The following is a 14873-nucleotide window of genomic DNA, read 5'->3' as shown; positions in this document are numbered from 1 at the left end:
TTATTTCCCCTCTGACCTTCTTTTAGCCAGCACAGAGCAGTCAGTCCAGAAACACAAGGGCTGTCTTGCTGAGAAAACAATGTCCTGGATATATCTATCCATTGCTTTACAAAACAGGATTAAAAATAGTTTAATTGTTCGATAAAGCTATGTCTGAAATTATTAATCCTAGAATACTGTTATTCATGCTCATCAAACTATTTTGGTTTGCACTAAATATTTTTTGCACAGATGTTACTATGTTAAGAGCTCATTTTTTGGCAGATTATTCAGTATTTTGGAATAGAAAGGAACTACAAGGCCACTTGAGACAGGTAAAACCTTCCCTGATTTTCTAACTCCGACTGCTTTGGGCTCCACAATTTGAGACTTCTTCCATTTCAAAAGGGGTTGGACACAACGTTTAGTAAAGGTCATATATGGAACTGCTTAAGCCGGAACTTGTTTTTCTTCAAACTCTCAAATCCTCTTTTTCACCTCAGTTGCTCTACCCTTCCGTGAGAACCACTTTTGCCCATGTTTTCACATGCCGTCTGGACATTTCATCATTGCCATTGCATCACCGTAAGTCTCGCAGTAGTTAGTGTCCAGTGTACTCAATGTCAGAGAGCTGCTGCAAGTTTCATTCTCAATTATTTCTTAGCAAGATGCTTTTAAATGAAATGAAGCAAAACTGCGGTTTTCTCCTGCTACAGCATATTTCTTATTTATAGTTCTACAAAACAGACACCTTGCCAACTGTTTCTGGACCAGAAAAGTCTACAAACTTTTGCCCTGTTCAAATAACTTAATTGGTTTCACAAGAGACAAAGAGAACCACAACCACACTGTGGTTTTCAAGAGTGAAATGTGTTTATGTTGCTGCTTGAACAAGGGGTAAACGTCAAGCTGAGTTTTATCAAAGACCCAGTGCTGCCTTAAAATTTGAATCCATCCTTGAAGACAATGGGTCAAAGCTTCAATAAGCATTAACAGATGCAGTGATAGCGCAACCACTGGTTACGCTGGCAGAAGGCTTAGCTCCGCAATTGCAAGGAAATAGCTAATTATTTTATGACAGATAATAATTGAAAAGCTCACCTTATCCATGAGTGACTAATGGGTTTTCCTCTTCCTTAAAGTGCACTCAGTTATACTAATACAGAAAACAGTAATTTATTTCTAGTAATTCCTCTGTGACAGGACTGTCCAAATACTGATCCTCCAGCAAGTCGGTCATGGCTCTACAGCTACCTATATCTTTAAATCAAATACCACTGCAGTGCCACTGCCTTGGCGTTTTGTGCTGTTTATCTCTTGCAGTGTATCTGTGTAAACCATGACAGTGTCTGCCACCAGTAAACTGAAGGGATTGCAGGACTCTCCTGACAGTCATACGAGTGCAAAGCACAAGTAATTTCACTGACATAAGGAGAAATTTGGTCCTGAATCAGTGCTGAAAACTATAAGTGAAATTATGCAAAATAAAACAACTTGCAGAGGAAGAAAGTAGGTCTAAAATGGGTCTGTTATTCTTTTATGTAACACTAGATGACATGGAAGGAAACATGGAAAATAAATGCAGCACAGCCTACACTTTTGCTGTACTGAGTTGTAATGTTTCAAAAATTCACGTCAGAAAGAAACCGTGGTTGCAGTGCTGTTTGGATTACAGAAAATGCAAAGCTCTGTGCACATTCTGATGTATTTCTGCACTTTATATATATGGGAGATAAATTATGTGTGCAGCAAGTAGAACAAACAAACGAACAAGAGCCAGCGCTGCTCTGGAGTGATTTCAGGCACAGCAGGCCAGGACTTACTTGGATTCTGTTTCAAAACTTACTGGAAAGAGAAACATCTCTGCTCATCAAAACCACTGGAATAAAGTGAAAGCGGAGGCATCTCTTTGCATCCGTAAGTACCAGTCATTAACACCTTGCTTCGATGCTCTCAGAAATTTCTGACACATTTAAGAGGTTGGTTGTGGAGAAGCTGGAAAATCATTATAGCTCCAGCTCTGTTGAAAGCCAAACATTTTCTAACAAGATAGAGTGGTACCTGTTGAAGTTGATCGGGTACAGGATAACATCCTCAGGTGCTCTGCCGTCCCACTGGATGATATAAGCCTGCTCGAGCATGACGACCGGCTGGTACTGCTGGTATGGTACTCCTCGGTTCACGCCTTGCAGCCACAAGGGATGGGAATGGTATGTCGCTCTGGCAATGGATAAGGTCAGATTCTCAGGGCGTCTGGCCTGAATATAAAGCTGAGGTGGAAGGAAAATGACAAACATATCCATTAAACCAGCCAGGCTCAGCCATAACATGTGCATTTGATCATCGTTGCCTGTAAATGGCTTTTGCCAGCAAAGAGCTGAGAACATTTGGAAAGTCGCTGAAACATTTCCAGTTCAAATACAAAGGTAAAACAGAAATAGCATCTGCAGCCATTTGTAGGGACACCATGAGGTGAAACAGGAATTGTGCAGCACCATGAAAATGCTCATTAATCAAGCTCTTAAGGGAGAACGGTAATCATGGAAAATCACAAAGTAACTTCTTATTTATGAATTCAAATAGCTGCACTCTAAAAATGGGCTTATTCCATTGAAAATGGAGAAAACTCTTAATTGATTTCAACTGGCTTTGGATCAGGTCCTGTGATTTAATGGAATCCACATCTCTGCTCTCAAGTAGCAGACAAGGCTGAAATTTTTGGGGCTAAAACTCAATGGCTTGACTACATGCTCTGACGGGCTAAATAACATGTGGCACATGCTTCAGTGGAGAGCTCTTCTGTACAGGGACTGGAAGATGTCCTTGGCCTGGAGATCAACGCTACGGACCAATTACAAAACTACACCCCGACTGTATGTTTTTCTATGTCCTGTCATCACTCAAATGAAGGCCAATTCATGTGGAAATTGTCAGCTTTAGGGCTGAACATGTGATATTCGCCTGCCATGTCCCATGTGAAATTCTAGTGCAAAAGGAGGATGCACAGCCAGTCATACAAATCTGTTTTGGCACACAGGGATGTAGCTTGTCATATTCCTGAAAGGTTTCAAATACACTGAGGAAAGCTGAGAACACCTATGATGCTGCTTCCTCTCTTCTCTTACACGAAAAGAGTGCCCTTTGCATGAGGAATTTAAAATATCAAACATAAAAATGCGAATTAGCTCAGAAATATATAAGTTTCTGTATGGACATCTATCCAGCACAAATATTTTTAAACTCAATTTCTGTCTTTGAGGCAAGTCAAAATGGAGGCAGTAGTCTTTTAACAGATTTTAATACCACAGGCAAGGATGCAAGCACAGCCAAGACTAGCGGAGGGGTGAGATGCTGCCTATCAGGATATAGGCGTTCTCATGTGAGCGCTTTTTGGACCTTGCTATGAGACCTTGGCCCTTTACATCTCTGTAACTGCTTCTCTTCCTCATCTTGTCTACTTAGATTGAAAGCTCTGCAAAATAGGCTGTCTCTCGCTATTTTATATACGGGCTCATTTTAGTTGGGGTTTCTAGCAGCTACGTACTCATGACTATCACAGCTATCACGTCCTTAAAACACAAGAGGAATTGCTTTACTGACTCCAAACCACAGCCAAGAGGCAGGTGCTTGCCATGACATTTGGTTTGCCTTTTGGTAGACCACATGAGCCCAAAAGTGGCAGCCTCTTGCTGCTTTCTCCTTGGAATGTAACTCCTTGGCAACAGCAAATTAATTTGACAGAAGACAGAGGTGGGGTATCCAGCATGGGGGTTATTTAATTTGAAGTCTATTTATGGCATGATATTTTTGGAATTGTTTCAGCTTAAAATCTAAAGCTGCAATATTGTTGCCTGAAAGTTGCCAGTTTGGCTTCCAGTTCCAGTTTCATGCTTTAACAGAGGTGCTTGGTGCTCAGAAAGAGCCCATGCTTGAGTCTGCTCTTGGCATTGCTGAATTTGGGCTCCTCAGCACCTACGAAAGGCAGGCCACTTCTGCCTAATCCCTGCCTGGCCCCTGAATCCATTTGAGTTGAAAATCTGGGCCACAGGTCAAAAAAATTATCCAAAAGTGGTTGTAAAAGTTTCTTGGATATTTAATCCATTCCTCCTTTTACACCAGTGCAAATCTTTAATGATGAAACACTGCTCTAAGTAATATCTACAGATCCTTTGAGATTAATGCTTATCCCAGAATTGTATCGAATACCAGATTTTCTTGATGGCCAAAAACTATTGATCAAGTAATTTGCCCCAAACAATCTCTGAGTAGCAGCTTATTTGCTCATTCTTCATGGCTCAGGAAAGAACAAATTACTTTTACCACCTGATAAAAGACCTTTTTGCCTATGAAACCAGAGGAAAACCTATTTTCCCTGAAAATTCAAACAATGATTGGAAAGGCAGTTATGTGCAATACAATAAACCACATTTCGACCTCATTTGCACCCCCAGCTGGTGTAGCACTGAGGTCAGAACAGGTGATCAGAAAGGTCCCTTCCCATCTGAAAGCCCATGAATGCATTAATCATTCTCAATCAAAACAACATTTTAATGACAAAGAACAGTTCAAATGATGTCTGATACTGCAAAATAATACCCCGCTTGTGTCTTTCTGGATAAAAGACAACCGTTTCTGACCTGCCACAGTAAAGTCCAATGTTATTTCCTTCAAATACGTGTCACAGAATGTTAAGGGTGGCAGCTTCCGTGCACTTATTAGAAAATTAAAAGCAACAATAATAAAATAAGCCAAGAAATTACAGAAACACATTCAAGGTGACCCAAAAGTTCCAAAATTCGAGGCTACCAACAACAAAAGGTTCTATATACTTTAAGGTATTTGACCGTGTTTAAAAAAAAAAAAAATGTTATGCATAGCCTCCGTTGCTTACTACGACTATTGTTGTTGGGTTCAATAAAGTACTGGAAGAGCTTGTCGTATGCTACAACAATAAGATGACAAAGAACATGTGTCAGGTGTCTGTTGGTAATATTTTCTCAGGTGCCTAAGGACCCAGTCACAGGCCTGACATAAAACGTAATAGTGACAGCTGTTTTTAGAATAAGACAGTAATTACTAGAACAAGAAAAACTGTCATTTTTGCGGCTTGCTAGAAATATTTGTAAACTGACTGTCTCCTGTGATGGCCAATGAGTGAATGTCTTCCAGAACTGCAAGCCATCAAGGATATAGTTTTCAGCCCTGTAGAAAAAGCAGTACTGTATCTGGTGGATCTTTCACAATGTTTATTACTAAAGGAGATGACAGTGGGTAAATGCCCCGATCCAGAAATTCAGATCCAAATCCCAGATGGAGCATCACTAAGTCAACAGGACTCTGTACAGGAGTTTCTTTAACATTGCTTGGTTGCATTGTTGGCTGTCAAAGTGGGGCAAAATATCTTAAAAATGAGAAGCTCAAAACACCAAGATGTTTCCTTGCAGCTACTGGACTCAGCTCAACTCCCTGCTGTGATGCCAACTAATGTCAGTTCTAATACTGGGTTTGTGTTACCCTTTTGAGACTACAGTCAAGACCACCAGATTACTTTAGAAAAGTCCCAGAGGCATCATCCACCAAAGGTCACTTTAATTCCCAACAACCTGAGTGAAATAAAAAGAAACCTTGAGCTCCACTGGCCCAAGATAGGTGAAGCATCAGTCACCGTCCCTGCATATTGTGCTTAGGAAGTCACAACATGGCCTCTTTCTTCCTCAATCTGTTACTCTGTCACACCTTTACTCACTTGAACTGACCTTGGAGAATTTTATCACTTTCCTTCCTTGCATCTGCATTTGCAGGGGCAAAATATTGATGAATAGGAGCAAAAAAGAGTGTAACAGGAGAATTTTGTTCTAGGATAAAACCCCAATCTTCCTAGTAACATCTGATTTTTCGTTAGAACTACCAAATTATTTAAGAGAAGAAAGTGGGTCATAAAGATACTCTAAAATATGAGAAGTGGTGACAGTTTAATGTAGTAGGAGAAGAAGAGCTAGTTAAAACGTTATAAAATGTGATCCTACTACTTGCCTGGATGGTTTAATGGACATAGTTGTCATTTTAGCTGCTTAACACTTCATACTGGAAAGATGTGTTAGATTTCCCTCTGCTTACATGGCAATTTTCCCAAGTAGATCGTGAAACTGAGAAGATAAGTTCTTTTACAATTCATATGGGATTTGCTATTCAACTGGGTAGCAAATATGAAGATAAGCAACATGCAAAGTACTAGAGCAGAAAGTCTTGGTTTCTGAGAGACCGTTTGCTTGCTTTCTAGTTTCTTTAACATTGCTCGGCTGTGCTGTTGGCTGTCAAAGTGGGGCAAAAGATCTTAAAAATGAGAAGCTCAAAACATGCATTCTGCTCTTCTGGTTGTTTGACTGTTCCAGAAAGGTTTATTTCCCAGGACAACATTTTTTCTTTATGAAGTTTCCAAATGAAGACCTTAAAATTCCTTCAGAAAGAAAAAAAAAGTTTTTCTTTCTGTAAGACATGCCGGGATCAGTTCTGGTCCTAAAAACAGCAGCATCTTTGCTGGTGTCGGCCGAACTACCTTGAATTTCTACTGGTGTGCATCAGAGACCAAAAGTGGACCTCTTTGTCCACATACGGAGAGTATTAGCAGAAATATATCCTGCAGACCCTTCCTTCTCCCCAGCCTGTGAGGTGCTGACACTCCTCCCGCACCATGGATTACACATGCACGTGCAGTTTTGCACTTGCTTGGAAAAGCCAATTTGCCCTGGCACAGCTAGGTATGTCCTGCATCTCTTGCTCGCTTTCCATGTAGAAACACCAGTGTCCAAACTGGCCAAGCAGACACTGAGTATGCAAGTGGATGCCAGCTGAAGGTACACAGCATAGCACAGAGAAGATGCAGGATCAGCGCAATTGCAAACACTCGCTGCAGAAGCACCATTAACAGAAATGGAACAATTTCTATTTTAGCCATCTGCAGGAAGGCAGTGACCAAGTGGAGTGAACTGGTGAAAAATCAACAACCTTGCCTTAAAGTATTTTACAGTAGCAAGGCATCCATTTTTCTTTAATTCAGAACTTACATTAATTGAGCTATGTGGCAGTCTCTTATGAATATCTAACAGCTTCTTTTTAGGCTTATATAAGAAAACAGCACGTGCCACCCAAAACACTGCCTATTTTAATAAAGTATCAAAAAAGAGAAGTTGCACAGCCTCTGCTGCAAAGTCAGTGAGGAAGCAGGAATTCTGCAGCTTCCACTGTCCAGCGGGAGCCAAGGCACTTGTCTTCGGATTTATGTAAAAATCAGAAATTGTTTAAGAACCTAATTTATGTTTTCTGCAGTATCACAGGCATTGAGGAGTCTCCAGTTCTGAGCCTTGGGAAACCTCATCCACCTACATGGAGATAATTATGGGATGGGCCGCTCCCTACATTTTTGTTTTATTACAGGCCTTCGCAGCAGCTGAATGGCAGGTTGACGGGACACCGAGGATTTCAGCGCCTGCCGACAGAGTCTGAATGAGTCATCGAGACTTGCCAGAAGATGTGCTGCCAACTCCTGTGATTTCCTTGTGAGTCTCACTCTATTTGATGTTCTTCCTTAAAGCCTCGCTTTATTTATATTGACTGTTTCATGACTGTTTCAGCAGCCATTAAAAAGAAAGGGGCTGGCCCTGTTTTGACAACGCAAACCCTACAGGCTCCAAAATGAAAAAGGGAGGACAACAGAGACCTGACATTTATTACCTGTGTAAAGCTCATGATTTCAAGCTGATCTCAGAAGTCTTTGCTGGTAGCGAAAGGCTGGTGACCCGGGCGCTGCAGCACGGGGCACTTCCCAGGGCTCCCTGCCGAAGGGAAGCTCGGGAAAAGTGCACAGGGAAGGTGGCAGGATGCGGCTTGGGGACGGTGAGGAGTGAGGGATGTGAACCAGGAGGTGGGACACCACGAGGAGGTGGGACACCACGAGGAGGTGGGACACCACGAGGAGGTGGGACACCACGAGGCGGTGGAAGCGCGAGCACAAGTTGTCAAATTGAAACACCCTGAGGAAAGTCTGCCCACAGGATTTTGTGGAGCTAAAACTGCTGCCCAAGGAATAGGTTTCCCCAAGTCTTTTCCTTTCCTAGGCAAACTAAATCCAGGAAAATAAGAGCAAGAGAAATGAATAAGAGAACACAGGCAGGAGGGAATTCACTGAATTCTAGGCACTTTGCTCCGAAAGGATTTGGCTGCAGCACTAGCCGAAGGACTTGGAGCTCATTTTTCCGTGCCAGGTAGCCCATCCCTAGTCTAAGCGCCTTGGGCCCAGCTCAGCAGCAAAATGAGAATCACTGTTTCCTTGAAGGGAAAGGGCATTTTCACCTGCTCGTACTAGGGAAGAATAGAAGTTCTTGTCTAGCACTGCTGCGCGAAAAGGGAAAGAAAAACACGTCTTGTGATAGAGCTGCTAAGATCAAAGTAAAGCATCTTTCTCCATAATTGGATTCTCTCTTTTAGGCTTTTGGTCTGAAATATGATACTCAGAATTTAGCACACAAACAAATCATCAGTTTGTCAAAATGCTGAGAATCAGGGTTATCCTCCAGTACCCCAACAATTACACCCTGCAAATTAAATCAAATCCTGCTGCACAGGACAAATTTCCTCTACACTGCATGCATATACGTTTCCCTACCCAAAACCCCCAAAATGAAGCATTTAATCTGAACTTCGCTCACCCTGCTGAATGTTGGTTAGATGAAAAGTGCTGGTAAGTAACGGATCCTAGAGACGCTAATGTTTACACTTGCCTAAACTTAGCCAAGGAAATTTTCTATGGTGGAAAAACTGCCTCACCACGTAGAGTGCCATAAGTGGGAGGGTAAAAATAGAAATAAAAATATAAATGCCTACTTATTTACAATCCTGAATTTAACTGTTAGGTTGCCAGAGCACAGAATATTATTTCTCTAGAGACACAGAGTAAAAGGTAGGTGCCAAGCACAAAACCCTGAGTTCAGTGGGACGGTTTCATAGGTGCCCAGTCCTGTTTCCACTTGCCAATAGTAAAATAGGGGACACAAGTCCAGTGTCTAGGGACTTAAATAGCAATTCCTGCTCTCTGCTGTGCAATTAAAGCAAATGTGTAGAAAGACTTTAGCTGGATATAAGTGCATATATTATGAATGCATAGAAGTCTCAAAGATAAATAAATTCCTCAAAGTTTCATGCAGAGAAGTGCCTTGGAGAAAGAGGAGCAGAGTGCTGTGACTGATGGCCTGAGGGGACACTCGAGGCGCAAGTCCACGCATCACTACACATCAGGGAAGCCATAGAGAAGGAGCCTTCAGGAATCCCACAATGTGGAAAAACCATCAGTCTGAGTTTGCAACCCATCGCCAGACATAACTCGAGGGAATCAGGCTCTGCTAATCCCTATACTCACAGAACTGCTTGTGAAAAAGCAAAACCTGACAGTCTGCTCCTCTCAGGGGTCAATTTTAACACTACCCTGTCTTTGATGACTTCAGGCAGTTTTATCCTGTGCTATCTTACCCTACTGATGTCTGCGTAATGATTGCTGACTCGTGATGAGATATAAGTTTGCAGCGTGCAAACTTAAGAATCTTAAAAAGAAAAAAAGACAAAGAAAAAAAAGAAAAACAGAAAAAGCACCAGCTGTATCTAATGAACTCTGATCTTATTTTAGGATTGTTGCATATTCCATTCTTGCCTTTCAGACCCAGCAGTTCACCCCACTGCACTCTTCACTGAATGGTGAAGGGCTGTTCTAGGGGGTAGGGAGAACATCGTGTCCCTTTCAAAAGCTGTATGTCCTGGAGGCTCCCAAGACATGCTCTCCAGCCGCAGTTCATGTGGTGCTGGGTGCACCTGCCGTACACAGCCTTAAAATTCAGCTTCTCCAACAGAAGGGTGAAGGAGGGCTGGCAAGATTTCCAAGGAACTGGAGTTTTGAAACAGGCCCTACCACGCTTCTGTGCCAATGCACGAATAACCTTTAGAAGTAGAGGAGCAAGGAGAGCGGCCTGCAGTCTCTCACAGGTGACTAGGGGAGCTGTGAAGAATCGCGTATTTACAGCATGCTCTATCTCACACACAAAAGTCCTGTGGAAATCTGAGCAGCGTATGATGAACCACAGTCTGATTTTGAGGTTGTATTCCCCTCAATTTACTGTTCTCCTCTTCCATTCTTTCACAACGCTTTCTACCAAGGTGCTGACATCCCAGCTAAGGTCTCTAACTCACACGTGCTGAAGAAAACAGCTGATGTTTAAGACCACCCTCCCCTAGACTGACCTGTCCCTCAGCCAGTGGCTTCTGGAGGGGAAGCAGAATTAAGTGTGAGTTTGTGTCTCAACCACCCCATTTCATCAACTGAGACATGAGGGATGTGTCAGGGGAATAACATCTTCCATTACTGAAACTAGGGTCAACAGTTATCCACCAGAGCCCCAAGACCGAGTGGACGGACTGAAAACAAGGACTAGAAAATCTCCAAACTTCTCCTCAACTGGATTTCAACTTGCAACCTCTTGTGGGAAATGGGAAGCAAAGGGCTCCTTGCAGCCATGGGTTTCTGGAAGCTGCAAAAGCAGGGGCTTTACTGCCTCCTTGGAGACAGGCCGATAACATTAAGAAGAGTAAAATTATACCAAATTCATTATTCTGCTCCCTTTTATCTTATGCATTGTTGAATAGGTTGCACTCCAGTATGTCTCGCCAGCTTGTGAGAACATCCACCCCCCAACGTACATTAACATTGCTTGCAGCCTCCCCACGTTACCTGGGCAAATTTCCCAGTACATATCACCCCCTTCCACCGGGGCACAGTGAGACATCCGGGGTGACGAAGCAAGTAGTTGTCCGCTCTGCCTACAAAAGTGTCCGGGTATCCCGTCACGGAGCCATCCAGATCATGGAAGATAGACATTTTGTCACCATCATTATCATTGTTTCCAAACCACTGGCCTGATGTGCCAAAAAACACTTTCAGTCCCACCTAGCAGAAGAGAAGAAGAGGAAAAATCACTGGTTAGCTCTAAATGAGGACTTGGATTTGCAGCGTCTTCAGAGCCAAGTCAGTGATACCTTTATAACTAGAAAGCTCTCTTGTTTCAGTAAGGCATACTTGTCTCTCTCCTATTTATAAACATTTCTGATGATACTGGTTTTCCCCCTGATTTCTTAATCCCAGGAGATATTTTCACAAAAATTAGATTTTTGGTTCTTCAAAATGCACCCGCACAATCATCATTCCTTGGAATCACACAGTAATAAATTGTGCTGTGTCAAAAACAGGATGATTCAAAGGGGGAAGTACGGGAAGGTTATGAAATTTACTGAGCAGTAGTCACCCCCTCTTGCATTTGTGCTCCAAGAGAGAAAAAATACTAGCTATATGGTGGATTTTCTTGCCTATTTTCAATGGCTGTCCTAAGTGGCTCTGTAAGTGCCATTTTTTTCTTATTTGCTTCTCCTAAACCTTACAAAACTCATGTATTTGACAGCAATTCTCAGAACTGGCTCTTGTGCACATTCTACCATATCCTCTGAAGAATTTTTTTTAGAAAAGAGAAATAACAGGAAACAACATTATCCTTATTATGCATAGCTCTGTTTTCAGAATTGTTCAGTAGCTAAGGGAAATAATCTGTCCTGATATGAAAATACAGCAAAATAGGGAAACTGCAGATGTTCAGCAAAAAGGCATGAAATATTTGGAAGAGATGCTATTACAGTGCATGATGATTAAGATCTGAGGTACTCAAGACAATAAGTACTCCAGGTCAAGTACTCCGAATGAATCCTTCAGCAATATGTATTTAAGGCGACAGCATAAATAGTGGCCTGATCGTGCAGACCCAAAGGAATGTAACTCGTTCCACCTAATTCCACTAATTTTAATTGGACTGTGCACATGAGTAAGAATTAGGGTCAGCAGGATTAGGCTGCAAGTTTACCGAGGGTTTTAAAGGCTTTACTTTCACAATACTAAATAGAACAACTAAGGAGAATAGGAGACTCCTTGTTACTCTTACTGAGATGGAAAGTCCCATTGGCTTAAAATGAATGACCATTGTAGCAAGAACTACTTGCAGGACAAAAATAACTGGAACTTTAACTGTTCTGTTAAGTTTTTATTAGTTTAAAAATAAATTAGACCCTAGAACCATTTTTCTGCCACCTCCTCGTCCAGGTACTAGTTTCATGAACAAACACCTGAAGCAGTCTCATTTAAAGGGGACTCAAACATATGGAAATTTAATGTGTATTTTTGAGTGTTTTAAACCCTTTTCCTACTGCACTGCAGGATTTTTTTGCCCAAGGGCCTATTTGGCAAAGAAGGAATATCCCCAAGGTTTTTTTTTCATTTATAAAAGAGGAAATATTAACAAAATACACACTGTGCCACAGCTCCAATCTCCATTACAAATACTTTGTGACAGTGCACTTCTGGGGCTGAACATGAAAGTGGGCACTTCACTCGGGAAGAGAATAAACTCAGCTGTACTTCCAAACAAAGTAAGGTACACTCTGTACAGCTTACATTTAATTAAACCATTCAGTGTTCCCATTCAGGAGCAAACAGTTTTGGTGCTAACACCGTAATCTGATTTCTAACATTCTCCTCTAAAAAGTCTGGAAGTCAGAAACGAAATGGAAATGTTAAAGAGCAGTGCCGCTTGTTTTATAAATCTGAGGGTAACCTCACTTTCGCAAGCTGAGGCATTCGGTGTGCACTGAGCTCGCAGTTACAGTTACGGCAACGTACTTCTCCAAAGGCAACACGCCTAATGCACCCGCAGAAAAGTCCCAAGGACTGCAAAGGAAACCAGTAACTTCTCTTTAGATTAAAAATTCATAGTATACTGTCAAATATCATAACAGCTCACAGCTTTTTCTAAAACTCAAGGGGCGGCCCAAGCTGCCAATGCAGCTGTGTCGTTGTGTCACTGTAATCATTCTAAGGAAACCGTTTTTAATCAGTTTGAATCTTCCTCTACTTGATAACCAGTGAACTCTGCATGCGTTAACATGGCTTTTACCTGCATCAAGTGATGCAAGCCCTGACCCTGCAAGTCCCCTTTGGTCAGGAGTCTCTCTCATCCAAAGGTGCCACTGTGCTGGTACAGCTAGGACTAAAATAGGCTTGAATCCATCCTACACTTCTGGCTGCGAGGCAACAAAAAGAAAAAAAGAAAGCAAAACGGACTATTAAAAACGGATGTAAATTAGGACAGTCTGTGAGGTCTTCAGCACCTGCTGGAGGTGGGCTCATTCACTGGAGTCCAAAAAGTGACGTAACGATCTCTTGCTCCTCTCCTCAAGCTACAGGAGCTGTGCAGCAAAAGGACGGAGGGATTAATGGGGCCCTATTTCATGACAAAACAGAGGGATTAAGGGGTGGCTCTTTTATGAATAAATAGATAAATGTCAGGTCTTCTTAAGAAATGCTGCACAGGTGTCCTGTTTGGGCATGGTTCACGCTCAAACATGATTCTGAGCAGGGACCATCTCCTCTGAGCTCTGCAAGTCCCACGGACTGACAACAGGCAGATCTACAGGAGACCACAACCGTCAGTCGTGCGTTCATCTGCGTGAAGACCATTACTGCTGCTATTGCTTTGATATAACCTTTAAGGAGCATCTGAATTAAAAAAAAGCCTAGCAATAATGCTGTTATTGTTAAGCGAAGAAACATCTTCATACGTGAGATGTAGGTTTGTCAACAGAAAGGCGGCTAGAATACTTTCTGCAGGGTATAACGCTTAGTTCTTCTGTTCTACCTGACTGTTTATTTTTATGCGGGTGTTAAGCAAGACCTGACTGGATTTACTATTTTGTTGTCTAACCTATCAGCTGATTAGTCTGAATAATTATACTATTATTCCTTCTGCATGATTAACAGTTTTATTATGACTATACAGCTTGCGGTAATAGTTAATTTCTTCTTGAAAACAACTGTAAAATGATTGTCCTTTAGGGAATGAGTACTAAGTTACCCTTTAAAAAGTAATAAAATGAAGCCTGGAGATGGAAAATTAATTAAAGCAGTCTACACGCTCTATCTTAACTAGTCAAAGACATATTGTCCCATATAGCAATTAGCAACAAAATAATAAACTAACCGTAGTTCTTCAAGTCTGAAATCAGATTTAGCACATCTGGGTTTAATCCAGATAAAATAGGATCAAAGTGAAAAATGCTGGGATGCAGGTGGTTATAGGCATAAATGGCTTTTAAGCTGGCAAAATACCAGCTTCAGAAATGGACACATTTGTTGGAAATGTATATACAAGAAATAATTATTTGGATAATGTCATTGTTTTTTTATAATACACTGAAGCTGTATTATTTTAATTTGCTTTACAGAAGCTTTTAGGAAGTCTTCTGATCATTTTTACCTTGAAAACCTCAGATTTTAAAGGTGTTGCAGTATTAAATTGTCTCTTAGACAAAATATGCTGAGATATTTAACAGGCTCATTGGCCTCAAATGGTGCAATAGTATTGAAGAGCTGCATTTTCAACTATTCCACAGATGATTATTCCCTTTGCTAATGTGCACAGATATAATCTCTCCGAAACCATTCTGTTGGATAGCGTCCTACAGTCATTACTGGAAGAAAATTTCCACTCTCTTCAGATCCACTGAAGGATCAAGCTTTTTCATTTTACATTTTTCTCTAAGCACCCCCTTCCTCTTCCATGTTGATTGTCTCATTCATGTTCCCCACAGTCATCTTGTAACCTTCTCCCCATGGGGGACGTAAAAAAGGCACAGCAGATTAGCCCTTATTTTCTTTCTAATGCTCCTCACACTACCTAAGATAACTAAGGTCCCTTTACCGAAACGCACAGGGACTGTATCTTCATTAAAGGAGCAGTCAAGTGACTGCAATCAGT

At 41.6% G+C, this 14873-nt stretch overlaps 2 protein-coding genes across 6 annotated transcripts in view; both read right to left on the bottom strand.

The window, feature by feature from the left end:
- Positions 1–14873, bottom strand: part of LOC112996014 (inactive cell surface hyaluronidase CEMIP2-like) — a 58351-nt gene that overhangs the window by 19210 nt on the left and 24268 nt on the right. For all 4 annotated transcript variants that reach the window (XR_010390709.1, XM_064517263.1, XM_064517261.1 and 1 more), the window contains exons 17-18: positions 10751–10966; positions 2041–2249 (exon numbers count right to left, since the gene is read on the bottom strand). Coding sequence is in view for 3 of the 4 variants with exons in the window: in XM_064517263.1 (XP_064373333.1) it covers positions 2041–2249; positions 10751–10966 (425 nt within the window). In the remaining variant the exon portion in view is untranslated. The remainder of the gene's footprint in view (positions 1–2040; positions 2250–10750; positions 10967–14873) is intronic.
- Positions 1–14873, bottom strand: part of CEMIP (cell migration inducing hyaluronidase 1) — a 121568-nt gene that overhangs the window by 85021 nt on the left and 21674 nt on the right. The gene's annotated exons all lie outside the window — the stretch shown is intronic.

The sequence above is a fragment of the Dromaius novaehollandiae genome, chromosome 10 (genome assembly GCF_036370855.1).
Source record: "Dromaius novaehollandiae isolate bDroNov1 chromosome 10, bDroNov1.hap1, whole genome shotgun sequence".
In the NCBI taxonomy this organism is placed as follows: Eukaryota; Metazoa; Chordata; class Aves; order Casuariiformes; family Dromaiidae; genus Dromaius; species Dromaius novaehollandiae.
The sequence above is the reverse complement of the archived record's forward strand: the minus strand, read 5'-3'. Positions and strand labels throughout refer to the sequence as shown.